The 20580-nt window shown below is 43.7% G+C and overlaps 1 protein-coding gene across 1 annotated transcript in view; it reads left to right on the plus strand.

Annotated features, from left to right (window-relative positions):
* PHEX (phosphate regulating endopeptidase X-linked) overlaps window positions 1–20580 on the plus strand; it is a 228224-nt gene that overhangs the window by 82809 nt on the left and 124835 nt on the right. Inside the window, exon 12 of the mRNA XM_075538878.1 lies at window positions 20195–20296. Within this exon, the coding sequence (XP_075394993.1) occupies window positions 20195–20296 (102 nt within the window). The remainder of the gene's footprint in view (window positions 1–20194; window positions 20297–20580) is intronic.

Raw genomic sequence — 20580 nt, forward strand, 5'->3', positions numbered from 1 at the left:
TTAGCTACACCAACTAACGAGAGCTTCATGTATTCAATAGATCAGTATCGAACAGGTATTATATGCTATATGAATCTCTGGTGGTGCTGTGCGTTAGGCATTGCACTTCTAGCTGTAAGATTGGCGGTTCAAATCCACCATCCATTCCATGGGAAAAAGACAAGCAGCCTCTCTGCTCCTGTAAAGATTTACAGTCTTGAAAACCCTACTTAGCATCAGCCCAAATCAACTCAATGGCAGTGGCTTTGGCTCAGGAGTCTATGCCAAGCACTGTTATAAGCACCTGAGATATTGCAGAAAATAATATAAAGGCTTCTTTCTGCCCTCACTGAGTGTACATTTGGCTGGGGGCATCCAAAACCCAAACCCAAACTCAGTGACATCGAGTCGATGTCAATGCGTAGCAACCTGATAGCAACACGTAGAACTGCTCCTTTGAATTTCTGAGGCTGTCAATCGTTATGAGCGCAGACCACCTCATCTTTCACCCCGCAAGCAGCTGGTGGAGTTGAACTGCTGACCTTGTGGTTCTCAGCCCAACATGTAATGCAATGGGGGCAGGGGAGTCGATATAAAACCAACATAATACATAAATTAACCAGTGTGTTTGAAGATGACAAGGACACTGAAAAATAAAAAAGGAAAGACAAGAGATCAGAGTGAAGCGCAATTGGGAGCGTTGGAGGGGTGTGTATGGGCAGTGGTTGTAGGATCGAATAAGAGGGGCAGGGGAAGCCTCACTGGGAAGATGACATTTGGTAAAGATTTGAAGGAGGTGAGAGAATTAGACATGATCGACATCCGAAAGAAGAATGTTCCAGGCCGAAGGACCCTAAAGCAAGGATATGCTTGGATAGTCTGGGAATCATAGTGGAGGCTCTGGCGGGAGCAGAATGTGCAAGGGGGAGAGAGAGTGAGGTTGCAGGAATGGGGACCCGTTTTCTGCCAGGGGCTGTTTGGATCTTTATGACTTCGTTTTCAGGCATTATTGGTCACAGTCACCCCTATTGTGATGGCTGGAAGTGCTTTACCTTGGTGCGGCATAAGATGTCAGCTGGCAGTGATTTCATGGGCTTTATCAGGCCTTAGGTGGGCTGTTCCCCACCCTGGAGTTAGAGTGATAATGGGTGTGATTTTTGTAAGGCCTGCTAGGCTATTGTTTCAGTGTTAGGTTTGGGTGTTGAAATGAGAAGCAATTACAAGGTGTTGCTGGCATGATCTGGTTTATGTTGGAAGGATCTCTCTGGGTGCAGTGTTGAGAAAGATTGTAGAGCCACGGTTCTCCACCTGTGCGCCGTGACCCCTTTGGGAGTCCAACGAACCTTTCCCAGGGGTTGGCCAATGCTTAACAGTTGCAAAATTACACTTATGAGTAGCAACGAAAATAATGCTATGGTTGGGGGTCACCAGAACATGAGGAACGGTATGAAAGGGTTGTGGCATGAGGAAGATTGGGAACCCCTGCTGTAGAGCATTGGGTATATGTAGAGAGATCCCTTAGAAAACTGTTGGAGAAACCAGGCCAGAGATGATGGTGGCTTGGACCAGGTGGTAGCAGAGGTGGTGAGAAATGGTTGGATTCTGAGTATGTTCTGAAAACTAGAACTAATGTAATTTGCTGACAGAATGGATGGGGGATCTGAGAGTAAGAGGGTTTTCAAGTATGAATCGATGGAGGTGTGCTTTTCAGCGGAAAAGGTGAATACTTTGGGAAGATTAATACTTTAGTTTTTATGTGTTGATTATGAGAATGTCATTAGATTTTGAAGGGGAAGTCTCAAAGCGGCAGTTGGATAGATGAGTGCGAAGTTCAGGAGAGAGGTCGGTGGGGATAGAGCACGTAGAATTAGCAACAAATGTAAAGCTGGGAAAGATCTCTAAGAAAGTGAGTGTGGTGAAGGGAAGGGACCAAGGACTGAGAGCAAGAACATGAGATGCGGTCGGTCGATGAAGCACCAGCACAGAGGTGGTGAAATGAACCATCAGGCAGGGGGAAAACAAAGAGAATGTAGGACATTGGAAGCCACGCGAGGAAAGTGCATCAAGAAGAAGGAGTGGTCATCTGTGCAAAATACCACCAAAAGGGCAGGCGAGATGAGGACTGATCATTGCATGAAGCAATGTGATGCTCTTCAGGGTTGTTGTGAATAGTTTGGGTAAAATGGTGAGAACAAAGGCTTGATGAAAAGGGATTTGAGAGAGAATAGGAGGCACCTAGAAACAGTCAACAAATACATGACCCCTCACCCCACCCCAGGGTGAATAACTGTACCCTAAGGGAGAAAAGTGGCATAGGATGGTAGTTGGAGTCAAGAGAGTTTAAGACGAGAGAAATAACAAACCGATGCGTAGTGTAGGAGCATTTCTGCTTTCTCTGAACTGGCCACAAGAATGGGCCTTAGTGCCTCATCCGTGGGGGAACTGGCTTTGGGTCGATGCATGGATCATTTATGGCAACACCACGAAAGCAACATTTGTGGGTGCAGCTGCTGGCATGTGGGTAAGGCAGCAGTGGTGGGTTGAGGTCTTTCAGTTTTCTCATGAAATCGAAGGGTCATCAATTGAGAGTGAGGATGGGAGAGTAGGTGTTGAGGGCTGGAGGAAAGGGTTGGGAAATAGTCGGGCAAGAAGGTGGGAGCAGAAATATCCTTATAGAGCCTCAAGGCAATAATAGTCTAGGTGAGCCTCAAAGTCATGAGAGACTAGTCACCAGAACAGGGTGCGTTTCTCTTTGTGCTGCCGCTGCATTGGAGGAAGTAAGCCACTTTGTATGAGGAAATTGACATTAGTCCATTTCTTTTGATGCGCATGTTCTCCTTCCGGATGAATTATAGTTTACAAATGGCATGAAGCAAACTCCTTTGGTGATTAGTTCCATCAGCTATGAATAGGAGAGCAGTTTGGCTGCAGGTGGTGAATGAACACTGAATTTAGAGGCATAAAGTCTATCAAGTCATGTTTATTCACATGTTTGGCTATACCACGTGATTATATTTATACACAATAGGTCATTTGTATTATATGCAGTGATTTGCTCAGGGATACCATAAATCTGTTTAATTCTGTTAATGTTTGCTTGTTTGTTTTTGGAACTATCATCTGATCTTTTGGAGAACTTTCTGCCCAGTTTGAGAGTTTATATCAAACTTGAAAAATTCCCTTGTTGCAAATCGTTCCTCTGAGGATTCATGTCTCTGTATCCTCGTTGTATCTCTTTCACTCCTTGGTTGGATTAATAGGGTGTGTGGGGGGGGGCGGCTGGTCAGATAATCACAGTGGTCACATTATAAGCTCTGTGAGGAATATGGAAAAAAGGATAATGGAGGGTGTTTGTGTTTTTTTTGGCAGTAGAAGAATTTTAAGTAATATGAAAGCTATGTGGATTGTTTTTCTCAGTCTTCATGTGAAAGGCCATTTTTCATGCACCAGGGTGTGACATTCTAAAATAAAGTTGATTTTGGCGTCACTCTCTCCTTATTTGGAAGTACATGAGGGCAGGGCAATGTTTGTCCATCTATTTGACATGGAATGATTTCCCTCTGTTAGGCTGAAGCTGGTTGCCTCAGGGAATACGTAAGTTGGAAACTTCCAAGAGAGAAATACTCTGGCTTTTTATAGCCTTGTTTCAGGGCTCCCATCCAAGAACCACCTGGAACTACTGATTTACCAGGAAAACATTCCGTGTTGTTAGCTACAGCCCAGAGAAGAAGAAAAGCAGAAGATCCCCAATGGGACACATTCCAGAGGCGCTAGCACCAATGAAACATGGCTATTGTTTTATCTCCCCAAAAAGTTTGTTAAGGAAATGAATGTGGCCAGAGGTTAAACTTCAGGTACTGTGTTAGTCTGGGTAGACTAAAACAAATTCATAGACACTCATGCGTACAAGAGAGAGTTTTATATAAAAGAGCAATTATATATTGAGAAGACACCCCAGCCCTGTCCAGATCAAGTCCATAAGTCGATATGTCATATGTCGATACTCATATGTCGATACTAGTTCATAAATTCCTATTTAGACTCACACAGCTGAATGCAGGAAGATCACAGGCCAGTGGGTGGCATATTTTGTGGATCCAGTGGTGTGGGAGCATCTCAGCGCTGGCGTGGGTCACCATGTGGTTCCTCCAGCTCTGGCTCCATCAGCGTAGCTCCATCTGGCTTGTCATCAGGATTGTCAGAGAGAGTATGTGTCCCTCCCCCAGGGAGGAAGACAGGAATTCCCAGAATCCTCAGGAGAAGGCCATGCCCACACAGCGGCTTCATTGACTATAACCTGATTGACAGGTTAAACTCCACCCCTGCACTCTCAATAGTATCAAGTTGACACCAGATTATGTAACTACCACAGGTACTTCGTAAATGTTGATAGATACGTTAATCACAAGAGGATGTGAAGCTCAGAATTGATGAACCTATAGAGACAGGTTCCTGGGGGGGGGGATGTACAGTGGGGCATGGGGTGGAGTGGGGTGCAAAGGGGATCTGATATCAGAGTTTAAGAAGGAAGAGAATGCATTGAAACTGATTGTGGTAGTAATTGTACAATAGTGCTTGATGCGATTAAACTCTGGAACAATAATGAGATCTGTATTAGCTCCCAAGAAAACGGTTTTGGAAAAAGAAAAAGCAGCATGCAATAACTCAAATTCAGTCAACAGTATTGCCTAGTAGGGAAGATGAGATTTAATTGATAAATCTCTATGGTTACGAAAAATGCAGATTCGGATCGGGTGTAGCGTAGGATCCAGGGATTTTCTTGTTTGACAGGCTCCCAGGGAGAATTAGTAGCCCAGTGATTCAGTGCTTGGCTGCCAACTGAAAGTTTGGTGGTGTGGACTCATCCTCTGTCCTGTGGGAAGACATGAGGCAGTCTGCTTCCTTGCAGACTGCAACCTTGCAAACCCTGTGGGGCAGTTATCTTCTGTCCTGGAGTTTTGCTATGAATGATGGAATAGACTCCCCCATGTGATGCTGCTGGTGTTGGTCCAGGGACTTCTTTTACGTAGCAAGAGCGTAGTGTCATTCACTTTTTTGTAAACAGTAACCACCACAAAGAAATAAAATAAAAATCAAACCAAACTTTGGTCGTTCATAACATCAGCTAGAGGCAGTTGACTTGGATAGGTCACGTCCCATTTGCCAAAACTGGTTGCATTCGTGCAAGTAACTGTTTACATTTTCAGGTCATCGAAAGCGTTTGTGACTTAGCTTGGCTTAACCGGATTGTGCCAAGTCCTGTGTGAAGGCCCCCAGGCTTGCTTGTTTTGTTGAGCGGTTTAGTTTTCCCTTTGTCAACTGGGACTTGGATTCCTCCCCATGATTCCTTGCTCTTCTCCTCCATCCTCCTGTTTCGAGGCTCTGTAACCAAACCGAACCAAACTTGCTATTGAGTCATAGCGACCCTAGAGGACGGGAGAACTGGCCCTGTGAGTTTCTGAGACTGCAACTGTTCATGAAAATAGGAAGCCCTCGCTTTCTCCTGTGGAGCAACGGGTGGTTTTGAATCGCCGACTTTGCAATTAATAGCCCAATATGTAACCCTATGCAACCAGGGCACCTAGAGGCGATATTGAGGCACTTAAAATTGCGGGACTGGCCCAACTGCTCCCTGGTTGGCAGTGGTACCAGTGATACTGAGGGAGCGTGCAGAGGAGCCATGTCCTTTGAGGCTTTGTTTGCAGAGAAGAGCGCATGAGGGGGTTCAAAAAGTTTGTGGACAATGAAAATGGATTTTCCCCCCACAAACTTTTAAAATCCTCCCTGTATTTACCCCTGTAGATATCTGCCTTTTACCAACCATCGCTTTTACCTACCTATGTAGCAGAGTGTTTGGGGAACATAGCGTCCCATGCTGGCGCCTTTCATTACTTCCCTTATGCAAGCATGTGTGTGCGCTGCATGCATGGATATGCACCCCCACCCCTTCCCTCCTTCCCTCCCTCCCTCCCTCACAACCATGGGATGCATTCAAACTAATTCGAAAGGGAAGACTGGTGTATCGAATGGAAGAGTCCTTGAATCGAAAGCCACTGAGAAAGGGTGCACAGACCCATCTCCTGCTTTCCGTGGAACCCAGCTTTCTCCCATGGGGGATGCCCTCAGGCCTTGCCACCCTTTGAGCGACAGGCCAGGCAGAACTGTACGGACAGCTGTTTTGTGGTTTGCAGTAGCACTCGAGTGCGACCCTCGTCTGTGATTGAAAGTGTTCTAGTAACCATGTTGAACAACAAAAGGAAAAAGAAATGGCTGAAAGTTGTTTGAATACTAGCTAAACCCGGTATATCTAGGAGGCTATCGTTTCAGCAAGTAATGAACACATTGTAATGTGACAGTGTTTATTCTTTGTTTCGTGCAAAGCCATTGCAATCCCATGTGTATTTTATACTTAGAACACATGTCAATTTGGCTTAGCTACATCTCAAGCGTTCAGTTACCGCTTGCAGCTCAGCGGCTGCCATATTGGAGTGTGCCAGTTTAAACAACCGAAGAGCGATCCCTGGAGTTCCGTCTGGCAGCCTCGGTTCCTTAGTGAGAGGGAGTTAGTAGTGAGAACTTGGAGAATGGGGTTATTGGTCCCTGACTAACTGGGTTGCTTGGAGGACTTTAATATCAGAGGGGAAGACTCAAGTACCCACCAGGAGCCATGGCCCGGGAGCTCGAACTCCTTGGTGAGGATCTTGCAGGCACCCTGGAAGACCAGGCTGGCAGGAGAAAATAGATTCCAGATTCAGAAGCCAGCAGACTAGGGGAGGCTCATGTTGGCTCAGGGGCTGGGGGTGATGGATCTGAAATGTAAAGCTGCTCAGTGCCTTCAATTTGCATAGATAGTACCAAGTCAAGCCAAAAGCCAGAGGCCCCAAGCTCAAATTCTCTCTCAGCCAGCAAATAATGTTAAATAACATACACGAGTCAAGCTGGCAGCGTGTAGGTACAAACCAGGGTAAGTGCCATGAGCAGTGGCAAATGACTATTGGCCTCGGTGTCTGGGCCACAACAGTGGTGAAAGGGAGTACATGTGTTCTCCAGGATTCGGCTGAGAGTGAATGCCCACCAACTGTTTCCATGGCAGGAATGCAGGCCCGGGGTGCTGGTTTGGGGGATTTTTTTTTTCCCTGAGAGAAGTCAGAAACGTGGAATTTTACACGAAATCTCCCAAATGTTAACTGTTGGCCAATCCCATGTAGGCCAAACCAAGCCACTTTATAACTTTACATTCATGGTTGCTTTCTCTCTATCTCCATTCTTAGCCAGTTTTCTGAACTAAACATCAGGAACTGACCAGTCAGAGGGCTTTTGATTTTTTATATGTGAATTTTATTTACAGATAGCTCTTTACAACCTGTTATAATTCAAGACATTTCTATTCTTCGCTCTTATAAATCCCTCAAGGATTTCCTCACACTTTCACTTTTCCATGTTTAGGGGAAGATTGTGCACAATTTAAAGGCACATCGTCTGAGCTAAACTTCCGTGGAAGGTTCCATAGAGGATAGGGACGTGGGATGGTCCCAGAGATGCCATGATGTATTGTCACTATGAAGAGACGGTGCTCATCTCTCTCTTTTACAAGTCCTAATCCACATGACCTAAAAGACAGGATAGAGGATTAAGTGTTCAGATGCGAGGACTGAGGCCCAGAGAAGTGATGTAATTTCCCCAAGGTTACACAGCATGAAAATGGTTTAAGTAAGGCTCAATCTCAAGTGATCTAGCTCTAAGCCAATGTTCCACTCCCTCACCTCTCTCTGAAAAACACTTGAATCGTCACCAATTTTATAAGTGGAATGTGGAGACCCGAGACTTCTTAGCGACAAATCCTGTAATTAATTCACCCTTATCAGGAAATTATGTGATTATTTAGTCTAACATTAAGTATATTCTAATATTCTAATTCTGAAATCATTGTAATTAAAACAAAAGGCACATAATTCCTCTTGCTTTCCTAACGACTGGTAGGGAACAGTTGGGATAGGTTCTGCTACCAGGTTTTCAAATTTTAAAAGACAAACACAGTGAAAACCTAATTCAAATTTATGAAACTGCAATTGCATTTTGCTTTCATTTAATTTTCAGAAGAAAAACAATGAGAAACAAGCTTATTGTCAGAGATTGAATCTAAGAGCAACTTTCCAGGCATAGAGTTACCTTAGTGTGTACACTGAGCTCAATTTCCAGTATTTTATGTATGCACCATTCATCATTCTAAAGGGTGATCCCTGATGTGTGGAACGGTGACCCCAAGCCACTGTAAGTTTTTTTTTTCAAAGGGGACTTTTTTTAACTGTTCTTTACCTAAGAAGGCAGAAATACAAGCATATGTACCAAAGAACAATTTTATATAATGTGTTGATGCAAGAAAAAACTTTTTCTGCTGTAACTATAGTTTCGAGCAAATTCAGTTAAATTGGAGTTCCCCTTTGAACATTTTGGCTGAGCTAAGTTCTTCTATATTAAACCATATCTCATTTATTTCATTATAGACACTGTGTCCCCAAACTACTTATCTTTATTCATCGATCTCAACTCTGCCAATTGGCTTTTTTTTTTGTTGCTCCCTCAAATTTTCTGCATTTTCTTTGTTATAGGATGAATTATGAAATTAAAGTTAAAATCACTGGTCTCCTGTTATGTGTTAATACCTTCTATACTCAGAGGGTTAATCCAGTTAAGGGGAACACATCTTTTATTAAACTTCAGATTTAGACTTTATTAAGTGAAGAATTAAAGCCTCTCTTACTATGTAAGAATATTCACTAATTATTCCTATATCCCAGTAGCTTAATCCCCCCCCCCTTTATGATTGGCATTGTTCATGTCTTCAAATAATCCTGTCGATGACCTACAGTCTCTTCCAGTTTGCTCTGCGTAAGCAATTTCAGCAGTAATTCTTCTCCTAAGAACAGGTTTCTCCTCCCACCCCATCCTATTACAGCTGGTCCTGAGGACTTAACTACCCACATGGGTCCAATTGCAGTGGTGGAGTTTGAACTTGCCACCTCTGAACACTAGGAGTTCAACTCATTAGTGAGTGAAGATAATTGAATTGATGTACTGCCATTAATATCCTTTAAGTTCTCTATTTCCCCTGCTTACCATTACTCTCAATGGTTGAGTAAATGACATGTAGCCATAATGTTGGTGGCAGAAGTCATATGAAAGTCAGTCACATGCATTATAGCAATGTCCGTGCACTGAAGGCTTCTTCGTGCCTTGCAGATGGCTGCTGCTCACAAGGGTTGGTCTTAGAAAGCCTGTTGTGATCAAGGTAGGACCAAGGTCCTTTTGACACAGGTCATGCACAAAAAGGGAGGCTCTTCTCTCTGGTGACCAAGTGTCCCTTGCTTTGCTTTGTCTAGTAAGTGGTATGAGTTATTATCATCAAGAGCATTTCCTCTGGATCTTTGCTGAAGACCTGTCTGAATCCAGGCAAACCAAAAATGATTTGGGGTTGAAAGGGTTCGTTGATAAAACACTGACCTTGCCTTGTGCTTACATCCAGTTTTCCTGCAGCGTGGCATCGATGTCTCATAGCTCAGCTCTAGTCTTACCAATGTGATCAAGCGAGTTAACCGCTTTGAACCTCTATTTTCCCATCTGTAAATGGTGCAGTAGTTGCCTACTGCCACAGTAGTGCTATGTCACAAGCCATCACAAAGCTCTCCTGGCATTCACCAATAAGCACTCATTGCGGATGCGTCTGGAGTCAGTTGGTTGTCACCTGGGCAGCACTGCTTATTTTGGCTAGGCTTCCTCAAACGTTTGGGGTCGACTGATCTAGTATGGGATTGGCAGAAGTGTCTGGGCTGACCTGGCTCGACGCCGCATGTCTCACACCCTTCAGCCAGCTAGCCTGGGCATGTTTTCCTAGTGATGGCAGAAGGGTAAGAGAGCAAGCAGAAGCATGCCAGGCCTCCTGAGGCCCAGACTCAGATCATGGCTACAGTCTGTTGGCCAAATCCAGTCACCAGGCCAGCCTAGATTGACAGGGTAGGAAACTAGTCTGCATTTTGAATGTGGGTCATGGCTATAGGGAGGGAGAAGAATGAGGGGCATCATGGCAGGGTGTGCCAAAAGGGGTTAAAATGGTACATACCTCAATTGGCTTGTAGTGAGAACGAAAGAACATAGTCCAAGTTGAGGGCTTGGCACCGGACACAGAGCAGCTGCCCAGTGAATGTTAGTCACGGTCATTACTGTGTGCCATGCCTAAACGCTAATGAGAAAGATCGAATTCGTCCTGCCCAAGCCCTGGCATAGACTGGGGCAACTCTCTTGCTCTGGGACTGCCTCTTCCTGGTTCATCTTCTAAAAGGGGGAGAATGGGGGAGGTGCTTGGTGGATTTGGCTGTTGTTACTTCACCGTATGAGCCCTGGTGGCACAATGATTAATTGCTCAGCTCCGAGCCACAAGGTTTGGTAGGTTGGAACCCAGCCAGGGCAGAAAAGACTTGGTCGTGTCTTATAAAGATACCTCCTGGGAAACCCCATGGAGCAGGTCTCCTCTGTCTTCTGGGGGTGCTAGGATTCGGGATTGATTCCCTGGCACCCAACAAGAGTCTCCCATACATGTCCATTGTAGTAGCTTTCAGTCTGGAATAAGGATCCTTTTAATACTAGGACGCTGGCCACATTCCAGAACCTACCCTATCATTTAATGCTAAGTCTGGCTCATAGGAGAGTCTCATGAAACTACTCAAGGAGCCAAATATAATTTCTATAACAGGTCCAGGTTTCACAACTCTCTGCGGGTGAAATCTTGTTACAACAGATGTCGTCAGACCCAATGCTGGCAGCTCCTTTTAAGCAACCTTTGGCCAAATGACACCCAGCAAAACAAGTAATTTAGATAGCTCATTGGGAAATCTTTGAAAAGAAGTGCGGACACTACTCCTGCCCTTGTCCTTGAGTACGATGCCACAATGATGACACAGTTGGCCCATCCTCTCTGTTTGTTTTCTATATGTCTGGATAGCATTGGATATGGTTGCCTTTGCCACGTATTATTGACCACAGTCTTTTCAAGCAGATCTGAGCAGACCGGTGAAATGTACGGGAAATTCAAAGACCCTGTACTGGAAATTCCGCACATAAATACAGAAGAGAGTATTGATGTTCTTTCTACAGACCTGAATCAGCCAAAGCCTGAAACATTTATAAGTCTGGTGGACTTATAAATCCTCTTCTGGTTTCTGACCCATTCCCTCTCCAAGGTGGGAAGGAGAAGGGGGGAAGAGAGAAAAGATGGTGGGTTATAAAATTAGAACACAATAGATATGTTCCTAGCTATTAAAATGCAATTTTACTACTAAATACTCCTGCCGAGTCTTATGGATATATATATGATTCTGGACATATGCTTTCTGGCAAAAGGACATGCCAGATTCCTGTTCAACCAGGTTAACATATTTTGTAGACTGACGGGGACTCAAATAAGCTTGATTTTTTTTTTTGCCAACATGGTTAATAGCTATCTAAATTTATTAATCCTAACAAATTAATGTGATTTTTTTATTAGCTCACTGATGTCTTTCTTCGCCTCAATTGCTAGACACTTCAGCTTTGCCCAACTCTTGTTTTTCTGCCTTATTCCCCTCTCCCTATTCAATGTGGATTTCTACTTTACTACTTATTTTAATGCTCTTCTTATGTTTTTATCAGGAGTCAAAGTCCATCTGTTTTTAGAGATAGTCCCAGTATACTGAATGAATGCTCAATATTTATTAGTACATTCATTTATTTAAGGTCTACATTTTTAGTGAAGGGATGATTTGCAGAAGAAACATTTTTGGAGCCCTGCCCCCCAAGATTGACTCCTTCCTTCAGGCTTAACCACCTCAATGACTGACAACTATTCCATTCTTCACAAGCATGTGATCACAACTTAGTCAAGTGGTTCCAGCCCTGCTCTAGACCAATAGGAAGATGATATATTCTTTATCTTATGCCTTATTAAATTATTACTTAAAATATCTATATTAAAGAGGAAAACCTATGAACACTGTGCTTTTTAGATGAGAATCTTTAGTAAAATTATGTCAGTTTAAGATTGATGTACATCCAGCCTTGAAGATTTTTTTCCTTTTTCCTTTATTCTCTTTTTCAGAAGACTATCAGCATGTAATTATTTCAACCAGATATTTTATTTTTATATCTTATTGTATTAGGCTGGGATCTTTAGAGATTTGTGAATTCTATATCAAGAAAGCGACCACACAGTTGTGGAAGCGGTTAAGTCCAGTCTGGTTCAAGTCCATGGGTCTGATCCTATTTGGGAGAGTTTTCCTGACTTGCACAGCTGTTGGGGCCAACCAGCCAAGGAGCAGGAAGACCACAGGCTGGTGGAGGCAGAGGTGGATGAATCCAAGGCCAGAAAGACAGGCTATGGCTGCAGAATAGAAATGAACCCAAGGTTGGCAGGCAATATGGCAGGCCACCGATAAGCTGCCAGCGTTGTTGGCCCGGTATCTGAACCAGCAAGAAGAAGTGATTTAGTGTCTCATGTAGTGCCAATCTATAAGAGTAGGCCACACCCAATGGAACTTCCTTTCAATTGTATTGATCTGTTACCTGATTTAAGAGGGTAGTAAGTCAACCTATTCTTCCCACAACCGCTCACCCGCTCACACAGAAGCCCATCATGGAGTTGGTTTTATTATGCTAGATCATATCGTAGGAGAATCCTAGCCCGGCCAAGTTTATACAAAACCTAACAAGCACACTTATTTATCTATTGAAATCCACCTCCCAACCTTAACTCTTTGCCCTGGTGCCATGTTGTCATCATCCAAACCAGAGTGGACTGGTCCAGAATACTTCGTCATTAGATTCCCACTAAAGTTTAGATTTGGATGCCGGCTGCAGCCAGTCTAGAGACACTGGGTGTGCATCATATCCTCTATCATACATACACATTTGGCAACCTACTGATGAGTTTCGTAGATGGATTCAAGCTTTGAATTACCAAATCAGAAGAGGCATCTCTTTTTAAAAGTGACTAGCTACAAGAATAGTCCAATGTCCTTTTCTAACCTAGACTATTAAATCTGCTATTCATATTTGAATAATCACAAATTATCCATGAGTGAATTTGGCAATAGTTTTCCTTCTACTTCTAGAATGATTATTATACATTATAATATAATGATTATTATACATATATAAGATACTGGTGTTCACTTTTGAAAAGCATAAATCAGCCAACTTTGTATCTATTTATTGATTATATGTCTGTATTAGACCTAGTTAGCAGGAGATATGAAATCATAAAAGTGCCTTTTACATTTGCAGGAAGGTTTCTGATTTGCTTAAATAGCTAAGACCACAATGAATCTAAATCATGGTTTCTATTCTCAAGGTTTCCAGAGCTTTTGGGGGGAGGCCAAGTGAATGCACAGGACAGGCAATTAAGCTCTCACTTGTGTTGTCCTGATGATCAGCCACATGGGAATCCAGAGGAGGGATTAGAAGTGGTGTGGTTTTGCGTATCTAGGATTCATGAATGAGATAGGAGTTGAGTTGGCCTTATACGATATCTTTTTGTTGTTGTCAGCTGCCAGACACAAAACTTTGATGGAAATTCTGACAGTGATGTGAGTGAACGGACCCTTCTTCTCAAGTCACTGTTGGCATACGACACTTCAAATTAGCAGGGCTATCTTGACCCAAGTGTTCAGGAAAACACAAAATTTCTATGCCCAAGTGATGGGAGAAAAGGTTAAAGAGAGGTCAAAAGAGAAGTGAGTGAGACAGCTTATCATTTACTAATATTGGAGAATATTCTTTTAAAAATAAGTCCATGATGAAAGGGTAACATGCCCTTGCTGATAATCCATTATCTTTTTTAATAGCTTGACTTATTTTTATTAAATATTTTATTGTAACAATCCATACATCAATAAAATATTTAATAAAAAATAAATCAATTGTATCAAGTACATTTGTACATATGTTACTATCATGATTTTCTAGACATTTTTTTCTATTAAGCCCTTGATATCAGCTTTTCTCCCCATCCCCTCCTACCCTTGTGCCCCCTTGATAAATTATGTTATTATTATTTTCATATCTTACACCAATTGCTGTCTCCCTTCCCCCACGGTTTCTGTTGTTCGTTCCCCTGGGGGTGTTGGGGGTGGTAGTGGTTATGTGTCATCACAATCGGTTCCCCCTTCCTTCCCTCCCTTATCTTTTAATTCTTTCTCCCCCCCAAACTTTTGGAGGCTTTCTTGTCCCCTCTGGGCCAAGTCCTGGGGTACAAAGACTGAAAACTAGGAAGTAATCCTGGTGGAGGGAAAAACCCAACAACCGCCTGTAAACTAACCCAAAGCGCTGTATTTTCTCAAGGCAACTCCATTAACTCGGAAATAAACAGATGGTTAACCAAATCTTGCTTTGCCTGCAGAGCCCTTATCCTGAGCGTGGTGGATTTTACCATCATAACATGAATTAATTTTTGTATATTGCACTCTCTGACTGTAAATAAACATTTTCTATGGAGAACTTCACCTCCTGACTTCTACTGGAAGTGATTTCTATGAATGTTATACCTGAGTTTGCAAAGAAAGTCTTTTCTTTTTTTCATTTAAAAATTAGACCAGGTTTTTGCTGCCTCGGGGAGCATGCCGGGGCTGAAGGTGATGTGATGATGCGGCGCTGCAGAGTCGCCTGAAGATAATCACTGGCAGTGTTCCGTGATTTATCTCCCTAGTTCCAGCAGACTAAAATCACTATTTCTCTCCTTTGCACTGACATATGAACCCATGGCTTTGCCTAATCACCTTCAGAGAGGTCCCTTGTCCGTCAAGTTTGCTGGGTAGTTCAGCACTGCGTGGCAGAAAATGTTCGATAATAACTCCGGAAAGTCTGAACAAAAGAAAAGAAGAGGCAAAGAGCCGGAGACCCTCTGATGGGCGTGGTGTAGGAGAGTTGTTGCCTCAAAGGGCCAGGGCAAAGACCAACGGGGGCTCACAGGAAAGCAAAAGAGGCAGTTGCTTACTGACGCTTTCACATAGATTGGAGGATTGGGTTCTCAGAAGATGGATTTAGGGGAAGCAGAGGCAGGAGAGGCAGAGAAGGTGGGCGGGGGGCGGTGGGTAGAGGAAAAGCAGAGGAAGCAAGGAGCTGCAGTTGAAGACATGGTTTGCCATTCGTTATCCAGGAATGGGCAGACAGCTTTTTTTTGCCACGTTTTGTTTCCATTTAGAATGCCAGTTAGCAGAGTACGAACTCGGAAAACCGGTGTAAACTATGCTTACATGTTTAACGAGTCCAATGATGATGATAACACTCAGGGATGGCCAGTTAGGTCCTCTGAACCGAAGCTTCTTAGATATATCTGGAAGGACTCAGCCTCATTTGAATAATAAAACCCAAGCTCACTGCTATTGAGTGCGACTCATAGTCACCCTATAGGGTTTTGGTTTTTTGTGGTTTTTTTTTTAATGACAAGGACAGCATTCAAATGCCCTCAAGAGAATAGGGGCAAAATGAAAAAGACACCACACTGATTGCTGTTGAATCCATTCCAATGTTTGGCGACCCCATGTGCTACCATGTTGAACTCGTTGCTCCATAAGGCTTTCTTGGGTGTGATTTTTATGGAAGAAGGGCAGGCCTGCCTTCGGTGGTGCTGTTGGGTGAGTTCAAACCACCAACCTTGAGGTTGATAGTTGAGTGCCATCTATTTGTGCCAGAGTCCCCCAATTCCAAAGTAGATATTGACCCAAGGCCTGTTGGACTTGTTGTTCAGTGTTATTGAGTCGATTCCAATCCATAGCGACCCTCTGTACCACAGAAGGCAACACTGAGTACAACCATGGGCTCAAACCCAGGGAGAAGGGTGAGGCTGGCACAGGACTAGGCAGTGCTGGGTTCGGCTTTTTTCCTTATTCTTGATGGGCTTTCTACTCTCGACCAAGGAATGGAGAGGAACCCTATGATTGCCCTTATCTGAGACCACCTGGGTGAGGCAGTGAGTTACCTGTGGAGCCAGGTCCTAGAGTTGACATCCACTCAGTGGCAGCGCGTTTGGGTTGTAGAGCTTTGTCCTTCTCGGCAAGTAGACCTTTCTTAGAGCATGGCCAGGTTGCCAGGATGTACAGTGTATGCGAAGAAGCAGCATGCTTGAGCCCAACGTCCCTGCTAGCAGACAATCTTGCCTTTGTTTCATGAGGAAAGACATGCCACGAAACAAGGACTCCCTAAACCTTCCACCACCAAATCTGCTGATCCTTCTGCATTCCTCCATCATTTTATCCTCTTCTCCCTTCCTAGCCCTCTCTCTGGTCCAGGATGACTCTTCATGTATTCTCGCCCTCTTGCATCTCCTCTGCCATTTCATATTTTCTTCTGTCCCCCTTTTCGCACTTTTTTGGGCTGTTTTTCCCTCCCTTTGGTGTCTAAACATAGTCAGATCTCTCACATGTTCATTAACAACGACAATAGCAAACATTGGCACAAAGCTCCAATCTTAACCCCACCCCCCAAGACGCTCCCTGATATCAATTTCCATCCTTGCTTTCTTCCTTTCCTGAGCATCCTCCTAGACTGCATTCCCGAGACTGGCTGTCTCCACTCCCAATGAGTCCCATTCCACAGAGGGCTGGTGCTTTATCCCAGTGCACCTGTTTGTTTAGTATTTCCAATCTGAGAAAATGATGGTAGCATCCTCACCACCATCTGTTTGCACCCCAAACCTGGGTATCAGGCGCTGAGACCAAAGGCTCAAGCAGAAAGAAAATATTTTGAAAATGATGATAGCAACATATGTACAAATCTCTTGGATACAATTGATGTATAGATTGTTATAAGAGCTCTATGAGCCCCAACAAGCTGATGCCCTTCTTTTTCCTCACCTACCCTATAGTTCTAATCACCCAATTCCATTGATTTAGTCACGAAATCTCTCTGACATCAACTTACCAACTCCTCGTACACGCACTCCCCTCACCCCTCTTCAGCCTGAGAAACTATGATTTCCCATGCTACACAGGAGGTCATGGGCTAGCAGGTATGTTTTGCCACATGCTGTGGATAAACCTCTGTGGCGGGTAGTAGGGACTGCAGGGGCAAAAGATGTAGTAGCTAGACATTCCCTTGCCACCAGATGACCTTGGCTTGATTTGTTGTTTTTCTTAAATGAAGGTGTCTACATTTCCTATTAGTTCCTTTTGGCATTTGAAGGGGCACTTCTGCAGAGGACCCCCAATAGCCAAAGCTCCCCAGAGTCATTTTAGTTCTGTGGGGGTGGCTCTTCATTTCCTTCTCTGTCCAATTCGTGACTCCCCTTGGACCAGAGGTAGTCAGCCCTGGCTTCACAGTATACTCACCTGGGAGAGCTTTGGAAATTTCCAGTGCTTAGGGCACACTCTAGACCATTAGCATTCCAATGCCTGGGCCCCAGGGTTTTCCAAGCTTTCCCCTCCATCCCTGCCCCCCCCCCCCTAAAGATCCCAGTGTTGTGAACTGCTAGTACAAATGATTTAAAGGACCTACTCTCTGTCAGCTTGGCTTTTAATCATGGCTCAAGTTGAGGTTTCTCTTCTTTTCATGTTTTCACTAGGTTGAGAAGAAATAGCTGCGAAGCTCCCCCACCCCTTTCCATCTGCTGTTTGTTCTTATTTACATACGATGGAATCCAGCCCACTGATTTACAGCTCCAGTTCCCTTACAACTGTTATTGAACTGAAAACATAGCTGAAAACTTATTAAACAGGAAAAAAATTGTTTTGAGCTCCATGCTGACAATTCACTACAGAACCAAGGAAACACTTCAACCTCCTCCTTTTTTTTTAGAATTAATGATAAAACTTGATTTATAACATCAGAATCCCAAATGGAAATTTTAGTTCTCATACCAAACACACACTTCTCATTCTTTCTTAGGCATTCCCTTAAGAAACAAAAGCATTAATGATGGTGATTGTACAACATGGTGAATGTAATTTATGCCACTGAACTGTACTCTTCAAAATGGTTGAAAAAATCCCCCAACAAAATGATCTTTTAATGAAAAAAAAAAGAGGCGCTGATACCAAAGGCTCAAGCAGAAAGAAAATATTTTGAAAATGATGATGGCAACATATGTAACAAATGTGTTTCATACAATTGATGTATAGATTGTTATAAGAGCTCTATGAACCCAATAAGATGATTTATTATTTTGAAATGACCAATATTATGTAGATTTTACCAAGAACATTTTTTGGGGTCACTGTGTTAGACAGAGTTCTCTAGAGAAACAAACCAGGACACAAGATTTTGCACAAAGGAGTATAACAGGTAAATAGTCCACCCAGAAGTACAGAGGGCTCAGTTCAACTTACTTCCATGGAACAGTTTATATACTAGAAGTCCTTCAATTTGAAAAGGCTGCTGGGTCCAAGGTCAAGCAAGCAGACAGCCGAGTCTTCTGTAGAGCAATGCAGGCAGTCCAGCCACAGGCAGCAAACAGCAGGGCAGGGCACCAACTGTCAACAGCTCAGGAACTTAGGGAAGCAGGCTGGATAGGATATGGAACTCAAGCAATGCAAGATGACAGGATCCCACAACCACAGGTTCAAGCAATGTACATACCAGCAGTGTGGCGAAGCAGGTCTTGAAGGAACCTTCAGCTCTAGTGACATGATCCACGGGTTGGCTGTCCCACGGTAGTGTAGCTCACAAGTTGAAGTAGAGAACTAGCTAAAGCAGCAGCATGCTGGTCTGATCACAGAGAGCAAGAGAGATAAAGAGGAGCAGGGCTTGCTGATCCATTTACTGTATATACTCCAGTATAAGCTGAGTTTTCCAGCATGTGTTTAATGCAGTTTTGTGGCCAAATTAGGTGCCTTGGCTGATATTTGGGTCGACTTCTGCTCGAGTATACACGGTATCTCTTTGCCTTCCAATCAAACTGCGACCTTATTAATATCACGTGTTCCTGCTGGCCAGGTTGGCACAATAAACCTACCTATCACAGTCACCAGAGACAACTGAAGCCTGGAGACCTTGTGTCTTGTATCTCTTTTCCTCAAGTCTTCACAAAACCCACGGCCATTGAGTGGATGCCAACTTGCAGCGACCCTATAGGGTAGTGCTTCTCAACCTTCCTAATGCCGCGGCCCTTTCATACAGTTCCTCATGTTGTGGTGACCCCCCCCAACCATAAATTATTCTTGTTGCTACTTCATAACTGTCGTTTTGCTACTGGTATGAATCGGGCAACCCCTGTGAAAGGGTCATTTGACCCCCAAAGAGATTGTGATTCACAGGTGGAGAACTGCTGCTAGAGAGCAAAGTAGAGCTATCCCTGTGAGTTTCCAAGGCTGTACTTGTTTTCGAGAGTAGAAAACCCTGTCTTTCTCCCGTGGAACCGCTGCAAAACCAGGGTGACCAGTCTAACTGCTTACCCAGCTGGCATGAAATCCTTCAGGAGACGTCCTTTTTGCAGCAGGCCCCTCTAGACCAACTCTTTTCATTGGAAACAGGTATTTTCTGAACTTCAAGAAAGAGGATAGGCGAATGGGATGATTGTAGAAATCAGGCCAGCATTTGGTTTAACCTCTGGGACTGAATTAGGAAAGAACTTGGGGTCCTGCCATCAATCTGGTTTACATTGGAGACATTTATTTCTCGTGGAGTGCTGGGGCTCTCTCTACCCATTTCTGTGTTGTGAAAGTATCTCAACTCCTCACTCAGTTGTTTCTGTAAGTCCATTCTGAAATAACAGCCCCTGCCTCTTCATCTCCCTCAAGCCCTCAGTCAACTATCAGAAGTAGTTGTCACCTCAGTAACAGTGGGCTGATTTAGTAGCTACAGACAGAGAAGTTATAAGTTCATCTTAACCTATGGGGAATTCCTTTCTTTGTATAATCTTTGTACAACTGGGTTATCAAATGATTCTTTGCTTGGTTACAGGCAAATCTGCTCGTTAGTCATCTTCTAATGATGGGGTGGACCAAGGACTTTTTTTTCTGCAAAAGGGCATCTCACAGGAGTGTGGGGGCAAGCTGTAAGGAACCTATGTCTCACTGTGGTTAGCACTTCACTAGGAGAGAGGCTTCAAAAGGCTCATGGAAAAATTTCATGAACTTTTCATTCCATCTTCCAAGGAACTTTTGTGACGCCCCTTGATATTTTCCATACAAGTCAATTTTAGCCCCGAAAACTTCATCTGCAGCTTCTTGGCTTTAACCCCCGCCTCTTCTTGTAGATGGAGGAATTGATTGAGGGTGTTCGCTGGGCCTTTATTGACATGCTGGAGAAAGAAAATGAGTGGATGGATGCAGGGACCAAAAGGAAAGCCAGAGAAAAGGTAAGGATTCTTTTTGTTGGAAAACAACACACACACACACACACACACACACACACCCCTAAAAAACTGTGCAGTGGATTTTTATATAGCCTCGGCTGCTGATTTCGAATGACTCCGGAGTTAGGTGTCTGTTTTTGGATGAGGACCTAGATTTCATCTCCAGGAGGTAAGAGAAAATACGATCTGACTTTTTCTTTCTCTAATTGCATTTTCCAACACCTTGTAATTTAGCCTTTTCTTCCCTCCTAATTGCTGTCTTTAAGAGCCCCATGGCTCGCTGCCCA

This window comes from Tenrec ecaudatus, chromosome X, assembly GCF_050624435.1.
Source record: "Tenrec ecaudatus isolate mTenEca1 chromosome X, mTenEca1.hap1, whole genome shotgun sequence".
Taxonomy (NCBI): Eukaryota; Metazoa; Chordata; class Mammalia; order Afrosoricida; family Tenrecidae; genus Tenrec; species Tenrec ecaudatus.